This window comes from Rhopalosiphum padi, chromosome 3, assembly GCF_020882245.1.
Source record: "Rhopalosiphum padi isolate XX-2018 chromosome 3, ASM2088224v1, whole genome shotgun sequence".
NCBI lineage: Eukaryota > Metazoa > Arthropoda > Insecta > Hemiptera > Aphididae > Rhopalosiphum > Rhopalosiphum padi.
Window position 1 is genome coordinate 48,120,799 of NC_083599.1, and position 15,249 is coordinate 48,136,047.

At 25.1% G+C, this 15,249-nt stretch overlaps 1 protein-coding gene across 1 annotated transcript; it reads right to left on the minus strand.

The window, feature by feature from the left end:
• Positions 1 to 2,446: 2,446 nt before the first annotated feature.
• On the minus strand, positions 2,447 to 12,613 carry LOC132926488 (scm-like with four MBT domains protein 1). The gene is made up of 17 exons (XM_060990855.1): positions 12,217 to 12,613; positions 10,956 to 11,029; positions 10,752 to 10,867; positions 10,477 to 10,687; positions 10,295 to 10,384; positions 10,056 to 10,182; positions 9,907 to 9,986; positions 8,350 to 8,554; positions 8,020 to 8,281; positions 7,712 to 7,951; positions 6,942 to 7,646; positions 6,691 to 6,860; positions 5,716 to 5,844; positions 5,345 to 5,597; positions 5,093 to 5,276; positions 4,885 to 5,028; positions 2,447 to 4,367 (listed from the first exon to the last, which is right to left on the minus strand). Exons 1-17 carry the CDS (start codon positions 12,248 to 12,250, stop codon positions 4,362 to 4,364), a joined length of 3,030 nt encoding a protein of 1,009 aa, XP_060846838.1. The 5' UTR covers positions 12,251 to 12,613; the 3' UTR covers positions 2,447 to 4,361.
• Between the last annotated feature and the right edge of the window lie 2,636 nt (positions 12,614 to 15,249).

Sequence of the window (15,249 nt, forward strand, 5' to 3'; positions counted from 1 at the left end):
GGAATGAGGATAATATTCCATGTTTTGAAAACTGTTAGGTGGTGCAATATTAATCTATAAGCATTTAGTAATAAGTAGTAATTATTAACGAATAGTTTATATTGCATACCGAATTATAATTATCGAGCTCGTATCCATTTACAAATTATTTTTGTAAAATAGATTATTATCCTTAATTCTTAGTATTTAAAGTAGAATAACTCCGAAAGTTTTCATTCAAATTTCGATTATAATACGTCAAAATTTTCAGAAAAATTACTTGATTCACATTTTGCTTTAAAACATAATATAATATTATGTTCTCATTTGAAAAACTAATGTTGTTATCGCCACAGAATACTTCTAATATGTTGTGAAAAATCTAAGTACTCGAAACTATCGTCTTTAATTACATTTGAAAATTCCAAAACTCAGAATTTGAATGTGTACATAATTTAAGAATAAAAATGGGGTGGAGCATGCTTAAAAAATTACCTTATATATTTAGTATACTTATATGAAACGTGTTGTGGCGGGTGGTGCGGTGCGATAAACTATTTGACATACATTAATTTTATACAAAATCCTTCTATTTTTAGATAATAAAAAATTAATTTAATTTCTAAATACACATCGTTGTTATTATTAGCATTATTGAATAATAATGCTCTTATAGTCTAAAAAATTTTCATTCTGATAATCTGATCAGATGTATAATAAATTGTAACTATAAGAATATTTAGAAAAAGTTCTAAATAGTTCAGCTATAGGCTTATTGTTATGAATTAATTTAGGGCCCGGTCGCCGGGGGGTTTTGTGCACCCCTAGCACCCCTGGTAGTTGCGGCACTGATTATGACAATTATGTAATAGATGTATTGTTCTATTGCATATTATAGCATATATTATTTTAATATATATTTATATAGGTATTTAATAGTTTGATTAAACTTAAATATTTTATTATCACATTCAATATTATATTACATAAATATAACAAAATTATGAATTATTACTCTGTAAGTGCTATTACTCTACTAGATAACGTAATTTGTATCTTTCTTTTTTTAATAATACAAGGAACCATTCAGTAGTAAGCTGTTAATTTTACATAAAATTAAAATTATAAATATAATTAATTATAACTTAGTACTTAACGTGCACTTAAAATATAAAATGTAGTCTTTTTTTTCTATGAATACATTAAATTTTTTATTTGAAAATAGTGGCGTGTCCAGGCTTGTCCAGCACAAAATAATTGTGTAGGCTGAGGCTCGCTTTATTCTATAGTGTATAAGTGTGTTTATGACTATTAGGGAAGATTTGTCCTATCACATAGGAAATTTGATGATGATAATAATAATAATAATAATAATAATAATAATAACATTTTTATTTGTGATAAAAACAGTCAAATAAAAATTAGGCAGGCCCTGTAAACACACCACTGTTTTGAAATAATTTGTTAATTTGTTATTACTTTGAAATAAATTTTAAGTTCATTGATAAAAAGCGATTTTTCCACAAGCAATATTTGAGTAAAAATCAGTATATCAAAATACAGTCAATCCTAATTTATATATTGTAGGTATTAAATAATACATTTTTCATAAATAAAATATTATCTTAAGAGTTAATTTTAATTTTAATATATTAGTAGTATTTATTTGTTAGTTAATAAACAATAAGGTATAGACATTAGACATATTTCCAATTTAATATTTCAAACATAGCTTTACTAATACAGTGAGTTCCGCTTAATGTGATTATTGGTTTATAGAATCAACCTATTGAAATCAATATTGAAAATCCCAAACCAGCTCTTATGCTACTAATGTTAAATTAACCTTTTATTAGAATCACCAAGTACTGGATAATTGAATAATTTTTAAGAACATTTTTATCGTTTTAATGGTATTTCAAACTTTCACTAAAAAGAAACAAGAATTGTTTTGAAAAAGTTATAAAGAGCTATTCAAAAATTCATCAAAAACAATACTTTTCAGTTGTTCCAAAAGTTATAGGTACAATATGTACAATGTACATACATTATTATTTATTTGTTTTTAAATAATTAAAAATCATGTATATATTATATTAACTGAATACAGATTTTAATTTCAGGCTAATATGAAAATTAAATTAGTAGATTCTCAAGTATAATCAAAAATAGATAGTTACTTCGCTTTATTTTAATCTAATTTTAAATATACATTATACATATAAATATAAACTCACCAATAAAAAAAAAAAATGTTTTATGGAATCAACCGGTTAATAGAATTACTGAATCATTGATCTGAACCAATGTGATCACATTAAGTGGAACATAAAAAAAATCGTTTCTGAATTATTATAATATAACCAATTATTTAAAAGTAGATTTAAAATTATTCTACTTATATTTTATAAAAAGTATTTTTTACAACAATGAATAGCATTCTTAATTAAAGAAAACATAGAACAAATACTATAAGATTTATATTTTAAAATTAACTAAATGTTCACAACATTTTTAAACATTAATTAATTTAATACACTAAAACATTATTTGAAAATGTACGGTTAAAATTATTTTCATAAATTTATTTAAATTAATTTTATACATATATGTATAATCATAATAGTTGCTGTGTAGTAAAGCCATACTCATGCGCACAGGTTGGTTGCCGAGTCACAATCTCATTTTGAACAGAGTATAGAGTAGTCCAGTGTTTCCCAACTTTTTTTACTCACAGAACCTTTGCAGAAGCTTGAACGTTTTGTGGAACCCCCATATATTTTTTGGATCTTTTCTATATTCAAATCATAATTCAAATCAAAAATGTTATTAATTAATTTATATTTGCCCAAATTTCTCACGGAACACTTGGCACCGGCTGACGGAACCCCTAAGTTCCGTAGAACACCAGTTGGGAAACACTCTATAATCTATATCAGTGTTTCCCAACTTCTTTTACTCGTGGAACCTTTGCAGGAGCTTGAATGTTTTGTGTAACCCCCATATAACACCAGTTGGGAAACACTGATCTATATTACAATAATTAATTTTATTTAAATATTATTTAAAACTAATTTATTAATTAACGAATCAAACGATCCAATTACAATAATTTAAATTAATATAGTTCATAATTGAACGTTAACATACAATTACATACAAATAACACAGTAATAATAATAATAATAATAATAATACAATAATAAAACAATCAACATATTTAAATACAAAAAATATTTTTTACATAATTATTAAATGATTCAATGGAATTAAAATTAAATAAATCGATTTTTAAATCATAGGAGAAGCAGAAGCAGAAGCATAATTTGTTTTACGAGTAAAACAAAAGTTGGGGTGGCCAACTTTAATAGACTTGCGATCGACATCCGAGATTTTCTAGGTTGTCGCGATCGACCAAAAAAAAAAAGTTGTCAATAAAAAAAAAATATGTATATTATATATGTACATGCGTGTTACACTTCTTTTATTCGATATTTGTGTATAATCTCATTTTTCATAGTTATTTATTACATTTTCTGAGTATAATTTTTAAATTCGTTGATTTAAAGATGTACAAATTTACAGAAAAAATTCAAAAATTCAAGAAAATACGAAAGGGAGTCGCGATCGACTCAAATTCATCTCGCGATAGACTGGTTGGCCACCCCTGACATAAAACGTAGTGGATGATCTAGTTCTACACTGAGGGACATAAAAATTGAGAAAACCTAAAACTTCAGGGCAATTTTTGTTGCTTAAATAAAAATTTCATATCATATATTTTTCTTCGTTCGGATAAACTACCAATATCAAAATAACGTAATAGTGGTTCATAAGGTGAATGACGCAAACGAGTTAAATTACATTTGAAGGCCATGGATCGAAGGAATCGATTTATAATACTATACAGTTGTGTACTTTTAAATAATAAATTAAATATATGTATAAAAAACATTAACTATTAATACAATTATACTAAAACCTCTATTTAACAAAACTTTGTATACAACAGAGTAGGGCATCATTCGAATACAATTTTATTTAGATGATTATTTAAATAATATTTTATTCAAATGAAAAATTATTCAAATTATTATTTCTATTTAACACATTTATTTTGTTTTTTGAGAATCTTCAAGTTTGTTAAATAGAGTTTCTACTATACTATAAGAAAATTACATACTGAATAATAATTATTATAATGAATTGGACATAGTAATAATAAACAATAAACATACATTTTTCAAATACATAAATAAAATAATAAAAACAATTATTATTATTGTCAATAAGTTTTAAACTAGATAAGCCACATTTATTTTCTAAATAAATATTAACAAAATAAAAGAAATACAATTTAAAAAATTTCTGTCAAGTATTTATTAAACCTGCAAAAAATAAAAACAACATAAACAAATTAATTTTAAAATTTATATTTTAAACAACAAATGAAATAACAGCATAATATTAAACATTTTATTTAACAAATATATGAAATTTAGTAGGAAAAATTATGTAAAATTGTCAGAGTTATTGTTATGACTTATGAATTATGATAATTATGTTTGCTCATTACATTTTATAGTTCTTTGAAGAAGCAATTTATTATAAAAAAAAAAGTATAAATAAATTACATATACTTGTTATTCTAGTATTTTAATAATTTTCTTTTCTTTTATAACTAAGAAAACGCTACACCCACGTGTGTTGTTCTCTGTCTTGCGGGTGAAGTGTCTTCTCAATTACGTTTAACAGAACTATTCAATTTAACGAATTAATATATGAAATTGAGATATAAATGTATTGAAATGTGTGTATTAAAACTATTATTTTGTAAATTATATTATTTCAAATTAGTTAGAACTATATCAAATTTAAGACACAATTTAAAATGTAAATACTTACTTGAACATTACAATATTTTGTTAAACAAACATATTTCACTTCAGCAACATGACACATGATTCTTATTGCTAAATTTATCGTACATCTTAACCGCAGTAAAAGTTGTTCTTCATTTAATAGCATAAATGCTACACCATCAACTTCCTAATAAATTGATTAAAAATTACAATGATAACTGTTAAAAAAGGTATTATTCAGTATTATTTACCTCATTAAATAATTTTAGTCCAATATCTTTACAAAACAGATCGTTTGTCACATACTTATAAACATCTTCAGCAGTCCAAAATTTTGGATTTGATGTGATCTTGATTGGTTCTATTTGACCTATATCAATTTTATATTTCTTAAATCTTGGATTATGGCGGTAATAGTTTTCAAAAGTGGTTTTCCTAGAAATATTTTTCAAATTGTTATTAAGACGAATAAAACAAAATATGTTAATAATTAAACAATATACCAATCATCAAAAACTTTAAAATGAAATTCTTCAATAGGATCATATTGAACTTTAGTATTTTTGAATACATTCATACTATTCATCATTCTAAGATCATTTTTTTTTGCTATAATTTCAGTTACAAGTGATGATTCCAGTTCAGTATAACTTTGGTTTAATCGAAAAATATGTGCTTCTAAATGGATTATACTTCCCATATAATACTTATACCTTGCAACTAAAGGTTTATTTGACCAATCCAATACTTCTGCAGCTATAAATTTTTTATATGATTAACAATTTAAAATACTACTAATGTTTAAGATTGTTTGATTAAAGTTTAAAATATAAAAAGTAATTTATAAGATATACAAAAATAATTTAATACTTACCAACTTTAGCAATATCTGAATTTGTTATTTGACGTTCTAAAGGCCTATCCCTTTTAGTATAATATAGAGCCTTTCTTTTTTTTGATTTTCGAGTTGGCTCATGTTCTTCTTTAGGTACTCTATCTTTAGCTAAAAACAGATAGAAAATGTATTTATTTCTAGTACGACTAAATAATTATATCTAATATATTCTTAGTATTTCAAAATTTAATTAGACACATACTTGCATCACACCTTCATTATATGAATATGCAACAAATTTTGTGATGTTATTTTTAATTATAATGTGAATTAACTTATTATAAAACTTAAGGTAAAGAAAAGTAAGAAAGTGTTAAATAATAGTTTTTACACTATTTTAATTTTTATGTGAGGTATGTAAACTTAGATATTTTAATATGTTAACTTGTTACTTGTTCCTTAAGTTTTATATTGGTAAACTAATTTTAATACTAAAACTAACAACACAAAATTGGCTCTGTTGTACAAGAATAGTTTATAAGACATAGACAACAATCAAGACTAATTCAAGGATATGGTGTTTTCTTAAAAAAATAAATAAATATAAGATAACTTTGTACTTAATAGACTACATATATTTTTTACTGAATAAAACTCTTGAAAAAAGGTGAAAAACCTTAAAATAAATCATATAACTAACAAGTTTAAAACACTGACCAAAAATGTAAAATAATATTTAATTGAAATTTATAGTAGTACAGTAGTGTAGTTTAAAAAATGTGTAGTTATAGGTTAACTAAAATCATCAACAATTTAAACTATAGGGGGAAAACTTATTCATTTTACAATTGTGTTATTTTTAATCAGTTTCTCTTTTTTTTATTAAGAAAGTTTAGTAAAAATTAATAGTAACTAATAGCTATTATTAATAATATTAATATCATTTTTTTTTTTTAAATTAATTAATTTTAAATGTAAAATATACAATAATAATTGCAAATAATATACACTCACGTTTATCATGTTTTGTATTGCAACCATGAGGACACTTTGAATCATCAGTAGTCATAAAGAATTCACACATACCAGATAGATTACAAAGAGCAGAACAATATGTTTTAGCCATTTTTCTAGATTCAGGAATAAGAAGAGTCCGAAAAGTTTTAGGATGAGTTTTTGTTGCACTTAAATAAAATAAAAAGAGTTTATACAATTACTTTCTATACAAATACTATTATTACTTGATCATAAAATTAGAAGCTTACGCAGTGCTTATCACCATTTCAACACCACCAGGTCCGTTAAATAACATATTTTGAATATTCTTAATTTTTTTTAATGCATTCCATGGAAAATAATCTAAATCAACAAATACTCTTATTGCTTCCTGTAAAACTTTGGATACAGGACCGGGACCAATAGTATCTGGTAATCTCGGAATTTTCTTTTTTACTACATGGCCACCAGGATAACAATCTTTGTTAAAGTAAATACACATTTTATAGCTATTTTTAGAAAACATTTTCGTAGAATTTATAAAAGACCTTTTTGTTGAATTTTTAATTACACTTTCTATTGTTGTCTCAACATGATTTACTTTTTTCCACTTTTTATTATTAACTTCTTCAACACATTTCATTACTTCTTGTACATTTTTAATAATTTCTTGTCTATCGAGAACTTTCTCTTCAAAAAATAATGCATCATGAAATTCATTATCTATTTCAGGCTCGTCTTTAACATCCAAAATATTATCTTTATTATCATCATCATCATCATCATCAACATCATCATCATCATCATCATCATCATAATAATTTTCATTATCACTTTCATTCTCATTATCACTTTTAATTTCTTTTATAGTATCTATTTTTGAAAATAAAGATTTTTCTATTTCAATATCTTCATTATTCATAGTACTACTTTCTACGAATTCTTCGAAACCATCATCAAAATGTATTTTATCTCTAAATAAAAAGTTTAAATTAATTTATTAATGATAAAAAATATAAGTAACTATTAAATTTTTTACTTATTGTCAAAATGATAAACAAGTTCTCCTTTTAGGTAATGAGGATATTTTGTGAAATGTTCTTGTTCTGATTGGCTTAAATCAATATCAACATCTGATGAATAATAACAATGTTCAAAATCATTAGAATCATTGTATGGAAGCTTTGGGGCACTCAAAGAATATTTGTGTTTATTACACCAATCGACTGGAAAAACTTCATCAGAATAAACTGAACGCACATGTAGTAATTCTTGACGACTAAATTCATAGAATAAATAATTAATTAGTCAATATAAGCTAAATTTATATTTTTTCAAATGCATCACCAACTAGTACGATCAAAAGATAAAAACATCCAATGATCAGCAAATCCTTTAACTGTAGCTACACGAATACAATCAGTATTCAAAGGATCAACAGCTTCTAGTTTCATACCGACATGAACATTTTTGATATTTTTCCTGCATGAATTGTCTACACGAGCAAATTTTAAATTCTTTGTTATGCCATATTTTGACCAAGAAAATTTATATGGTTGATCCCAATCAGACGGAGGTTTTAACAAAAATTTGTGTTTGCTTGCCCAACCTGAAATTTCGTACTATAATAAATATATATAAACCCTTATTATATATAAATCCTTTTATTTTTCAAACCTGCATTAAATAAATAAGGATTTTCTTTTGTAGCCACAAAACTGATACGTTTGCTTATATCACATTCATTATTCACTTCAACTTTAAAATAACGATTATCATAGATCTTAACAATTGTAGCAACATAAAATATCATGAATGAATAAGGATTTATTACTTCCAACATTTCTCCAACTTTGTAACTGTGTTGTTCTGGAGTTTTTGGCTGATAACAGAAATATAAACAAAAAATTAGAAGAATAAGTCATCAAATATGTATTATGACAGATGGAAGATACAAAAGAAATTATTTTTTTACAGAATCAAATTGAAGGGTCAGGTACAAGAACCGAGTATCTCTACTTATTGAAATTGTTTAAAAGAAACAAATTACTAAATTATTTAATTTCTAATGAATTTATAAATATTGTAAAAACATTTGAATTCTTCAAACAACGAAATTATTATATTTGTATATAAATACTTACACATTTTAGATTATCTTAAATTCCTAAGTACATTATTTAGTTAGTACAAATAAAAATATATGGAAATATCTGGTTATTGTACCGAAATAACATTCCCCCCCATATTTTGACTTAACAAATTAACAACAACTGTTTATAGTGAAAATATAATCACAGTTAATACAAAACAATGCAACATGAAAACTGTTTTAAGACACAGTATAGAGAAGAATAACATTTTATTGATTTATAATAATAAAAAGATAAAAAGTAAAAATATGGAGATATCCAGTTAATGCACCAAACACTGTTATCAGACATCTACATTTGCATGATTTTAGCTAATTTAATGAATGGATGTACCTAGTTATTGCACCGAAAAAGACATAATTATTCTTTATTAGAAAATGAAAAAAACATGAATTTTAAAACAATTTGGAGATACTTGGTTCTTATACTGAACTCTATTATGAGGCCTTAAAACTAATCAACTATTGGGAAAAAAATTTAAAATAGTTGAAAGGAGAAAGAAGACAAATTATCATAAAAATAAATAATTTACAGTAATTAAAATTTGAAATTAGCAAATACAGTGAAAATTCTTTATAACGAATCTGAAGGGACCAAGAGATTTCTTTCGTAATAGAGAGGATTTAAAAAAACAATATTTTTGTTAGAAATTACGTCGATAATAAAATGAATATATTCAATATCGATAATAACAGTATTGTTACGATACTAAAGTAGATAATGAAAGAATGTAATCGTTCTTGTAAATTTTGGCATTTTTGCTGATTACTTTTATAATTTATAATACGATAACAGGTAAATTGTATTATGAAACATAAAATATTGTTTATTGTTTATTGAGAGTGACTATACGTTATAGAGAATGAATTGAGTAATGGATTATAAAGCAAACCAACCGTTATTATGTTATGTTTTACTTTATATAGAATTTTTCGTTGTAAAGAGTTTTCACTGTACCTGCACTTTTAAGTATAAACGATGTTATTATTTCAAATTAAATACTAAAAGTATTTAAAACCATTATTATTTTGATTAATATAATAATAATTAACTTTCTATATCAATACATATAATATAATACCTTTAACACATTCAGTAATACACTAGAATCGATACAGTTTTCTAAATCAGCATCTAAGTTCATTACTCTCCATGGAAGTCCTAAACATAAAATAAAGCCTATTATATGAACTATAACGCACGCAAGAATATTATATTTTAGTTAAATACCTTTTTGTTCTGCCCATCCTAATGGAAAAACACGTTCATTTAAATAAAATAACCAAAATGGTTCTTTTTCAGGGCTTTCTATTCCTTGCATTTGTAAGAGTAACCTTCCTCCTATATTTTTGAGTACCTAAAAATAAATAAAAATGATAAGAAATTTAGTTTGACAATATTTTATGTTGTAATAAACATATTTAAGAGGCAAAAAATAAATAATATTAATATCATAAAATTGATTGTACTTTTGAAATCCAAACACGATAAGGGTATTCTTTATCTTGAATTTCTACAGACATGCCACACTTGAATATATTAAAAATTGGAGTACCTCCCTGAAATACATGTAGATACATTACATTATTTTAGTGTTGACATATTTAAAGTTGGTTTGAATGTTATACAATTAATAAAAATAAAAATATACCATCTGTAATACAGCATTCGATACAACATGCTCACAATCTTCCACTTTTTCTTTAATAACTTTTGGATTTGAAAAACGTGAGAATCTTTCAGGATAAGGAGGTACTAGTTTTTTATCATTTTCACTTCCCCAATTTAAAGAATGAATGCGTGGTGAGTTTACTTCTAACGTAAAGTTGTGTTGATCATTATCATCACCAAAATAATGCAAACTAAAAAAAAATATTGTTATTTATGTATTCATCAAAATATAAAATATAAGTTTTTTAAACATACTTCAGTAAAACGTCCTTAGATGAACCTACAATAGCATACCAATATCCACTTTGATCATCATTTTCAATCTCCACGATTGAGCCCGCTTCAATTCCATTCAGTTCACTTTTACAAATCTGTAGTTATAATTGTACTTGATAGGTAAGCATTTTTTTATTACAAATATAACTTCTCTATTAATACAAACCAAAGATAATTACTTACATGATGAAAAAATTCTTCAGGTACCTTTTCTGCATTTTTTGTTGTAAGATATTTATTCCAATTAAATGTATTTTCTAAAAAAACAATTAATATTTAAATAATAATAAGCAAAAATATAAATTAAAAAATTTAAGCTTAACATAAAAATTAAGAAAAATGTACTTTGTGGTTTTTGAAAATGCACATTAGGTAAAACATAAATAAATTTCAGTATTTCTGTATTGTATGCAAAAATTATTATCTAGGTCGAGTTGCGTACTTAGTTTTTTCACGACTGAGCCTAGTTGGCATGCAAGATAACCTAACCAAGTTAATTTTGTCAGACTTATAAAACTTGAAAATGCAATATAAATGCAATAAAAATATACTTTATTGCACTACACATATTATAAACAAATAAATAGATTATTTTGTTCAAATTATATTGAGTTATAGGTACCTATTTGTAAAAGATATTTTTTTTATATTTTAAATAGGTGTTGTTAAATTATTTAATGTTTATAATATAACAAATAAATGTATTTGAATTTTCATAAAATGTTTATTTTATCATTTTTTATACATGATACTTACATTTTTTCTGTTTTTTATATTTTTATTTTTTATAGTACTTATCAGTCATATACTCAAATCTAATCATCATTTACTAATCTATCCTCTCCTCTTTCCCTGGAGAAAACCCAAGGTAAAGTATATTGAATTTTCTAGTTATTTTTACAATAGTACTTTTACGGTATACGTGCAAATTGATGAAAACCGGGTGTCTGCTCAAACTAATACGTACACAATTTGGGCCTGCCCCAAAAAATCCTCGCATGCAACTCCGCTGTCACAAATAAACTACACATGTAATTCGGTTGTTGACAAAAACTGTTAATTTTTTTGTCATGTATTTCGGATGCTGCCTCAAATTTATTTTATTTTGATAACTATAGCAACATAAATTGGAGAATAGAAAGTAAAGATGAATTTAACTGTTTATTTTATATTTTTGGTTGTCTCGGCTCAATTAAATACCTTTCTAGAAAAGTAGCTAAAATATTCATACATTAATCTGGTCTGTCATCAGTAATAGGTATGAATTATATAAATATAAAAAACATTAAGCTTGTTATTTGATAGCAAAATTGTAAAATTTGAGTGCCTACTAATAAAACACAATGATAGTATAGAAAACAATAATTTGATCATTGAAAGCCAATTATACTTATACGATATTATACTTATAATTATACAATTATACTTGGTGAACTTGACTTACCCTCAAGCAAATCATCAGATTTGGACTGGCTCATTATGATATTGTAATGAGTGGATAACCTTATGATCAAATAAAATACAATTCTAACGCAGTTTCGCCACTAACAATAGTGGCTATAAACGCACACAACTACAGTACATTGTACATGAACACGATACGCCGAATATGTTAATAAGTTTATTTTAAGTTTTAAACATGCACACAGAAATGGAAAAACGACATTTTATGTATTTTGATTTTCGTCAACACGAATTGAGTGCAAATATAAAAAAAAGAGCGTAGATATGAATACCTATTTCAACTTTCAACTGTGCATAACGTAATATCAAATTGTGCGTTGACCGTTTGGTCTGTTTGGAGAATTGGAGACTTGGTAACGCAGACGCCGGAATGCCAGATAAGGATGCTACGGTCTCTACGGTTATCTTCCTTCTTCCAAACAAATGAAACGTTATCACTACAAAACGTTTTCAATAACGTTTCGCATCGGAATGAATTTTGTAACCGTCAATATGATACAATAATTATGACAATACAATAATATGAAAATGGGAAATATCTGAAATAAGGAGAGTATGTAGCAATACCTTCTTATTTATTATATTTTAAAATAGTCAAAGGTTTTTAGTGTTTTTACCTTCTTAGTTATTGGTAATTCTAGTTGGTAAACGGTAATTACCAATTAAATAGGTAACTATAGACCAAATAATTTTGTAAAAAAAAAATCGAAAGCTTTCCATGCCTAAAAATACCTCAATAAGTGTCAAAATATTTTGAAAATTGCATCATAATATATAAAATACTTTTATGAATATATGTTAAAAATGTTAAAGTACCTACGATTATTTATTTTTGATTTAGATACCTATACAAGAAAATATCAAAATTCATTCAAGGAGAAATAGTTATTATAATAATAGACTATTACCTATATTATTATTGATTATTATTTATTATACTTTATTAGTGTAGGTACCTATATTGGCTGGTTGTAGGACACTTTGTACGGTCACCCGGAAAAAATGAAAACCGCGGACAGTTTGTACTATTACAGGTAAAAAAAAAATGTTGAGATATAAAATGTTAGACATAATTTGTTATTACAAAATACAGGTAGTTAACTATGTTAACATACATAAATAATAATAATAATAATCAGGGCTAGGATTTGTAAGCAATAAAAAATTGTAAAATATGCATTTTATTTAGCAAAATACCTATACAAAAATATGCATTTAAATTGTTATAAGATAAACACCAAAATATAGTTAAAAAAAAAATATTTATTTATTGAAATACATCAGTGATTGGCTGTTTGTCTTAATCATATTAAGATTATTATTATACCTAATTATAATTTAGAAATACAATTTATAATTCACATTCAATAGTGGAAGTATTTTTAATTTTATGTTTGAAAAATTTGAAAATTTATGTTTGACCAAAAAAAACCAAGTTTTATATTTTAATCAGCGGGGCTAGAATAAAATACGTAATATTAGTATTAAATTATAAATATTAATTACAAAATATACTAAACATGCGTTTTTCGCAATAATATTCATTTTATTCAATAAATGCAATAATATGCATTTTATCCAAAATATGCAAACACATGCAAAATAAAAACACCATCGTTTACATACCGTACAAAACGTCCGCGATCGAATTTTACCAATTTATTATCACCGTACTAAGTGTCCACGATCGATTTCTATCAATTTTTTATCACCGTACAAAGTGTCCGCGATATGCACTTAAACAATAGATAGTACAAACTGTCCGTTTACCATATTGGCTATTACCGTAGGTTGATTTATTTTGCCGAAAATATTGCATTTATTATAATAGTTCCAATACCATATTTATATAATATTCTCATATAACATAATAAAAGAGACAGTCAAACAGCTGATCAATTTGCTTACATTTTCCCGGAGGCTCGGCATAATGTTGACAGTGATGGCTGGGCATGATCATAGAACATGTTTATGACAGTGACGTGTTTACGAGATAGGCCGACTAGGCCCGGGCCTGCCCAATTTTTATTTGAATATTTGGTTTTTGTATTACAAATAAAAATGTTATTATTCATATTTATTATTGAATGTTATTATCATACCTATGTCCCATGTGATAGGACCAATTTCCCCAATAGTTATAAACACACACACTTAGAGACATATTTAGGGCTGGGCAACTTCCCTAGGCGCTAAATTGTAAGCCTCTTAAAGGGACACCGCGCTAGAAGTTAAATTTTTAAGATTAAGTTTTTTTAAGAGGAGAAAAAGACGCCAATATATTTTTGCACCTAGGACGCCAAAATTGTAAATATAATTTGGTTTCTGTAAACATTAGTACATTACAGAACAAAACGAGCCTACTCAATTATTTTGTGCTGGACGGCGTGTCTGGTTCGTACTGGTTTATGATATTGTATTATAATTATATTGAATATTGAGTTAATTTAAGAAAAATTATTGTCCCCGTGAGGTTGTAAATGATGTTTTTGAATTATAACGAAATAACTAACATCGTATAATTGTATAAATAATAGGTAATAAAATGTTAACGAAATTTGAACTTCAAATATTTATTTGAAAAGTCGTGCGTAAATAGTTATAATAACGACTTATATAAGTAGAGTGCGGATTTTTATGCACTAAAAGTATCAATAAATGCCATATTGCTATATAATATGTAGTCAAAATCGTAGAAATATGCAATACATATTCAAGACAATTTTAATTATTTATATGACAAATTTTTACAATATTAATAGAAATATTAATAAATAATAATAGTACTTATATATTTTAAATACTGTAAAAAAGGTATTATAAATTAAAAAATTTATTTATTTTTTATATTTTATTTATTATTAAAATGAATAAACATATGCGTTTCTAATTTTTCTTCAGTGAAGCTATGACGTTTTCTATCAACATAGTTTTAAATACAGATGAGAACGATCGTCCGACGTCAATCCAAGTGGTTGGGGATTATTTGAAGCAACTATATGAAAATCAAATT

What these genes read in the sequence shown, in the direction of transcription:
- LOC132926488 (XM_060990855.1), bottom strand. Translation starts at nt 12,250, where the DNA reads ATGAGCCAGTCCAAATCTGATGATTTGCTTGAGG. An exon ending in TCCTTATTTATTTAATGCAG is followed by an intron (nt 8,282 to 8,349) that starts GTTTGAAAAATA and finishes ACGAAATTTCAG; the next exon opens with GTTGGGCAAGCAAACACAAA. An exon ending in CAATACAAAACATGATAAAC is followed by an intron (nt 5,845 to 6,690) that starts GTGAGTGTATAT and finishes ATCTGTTTTTAG; the next exon opens with CTAAAGATAGAGTACCTAAA.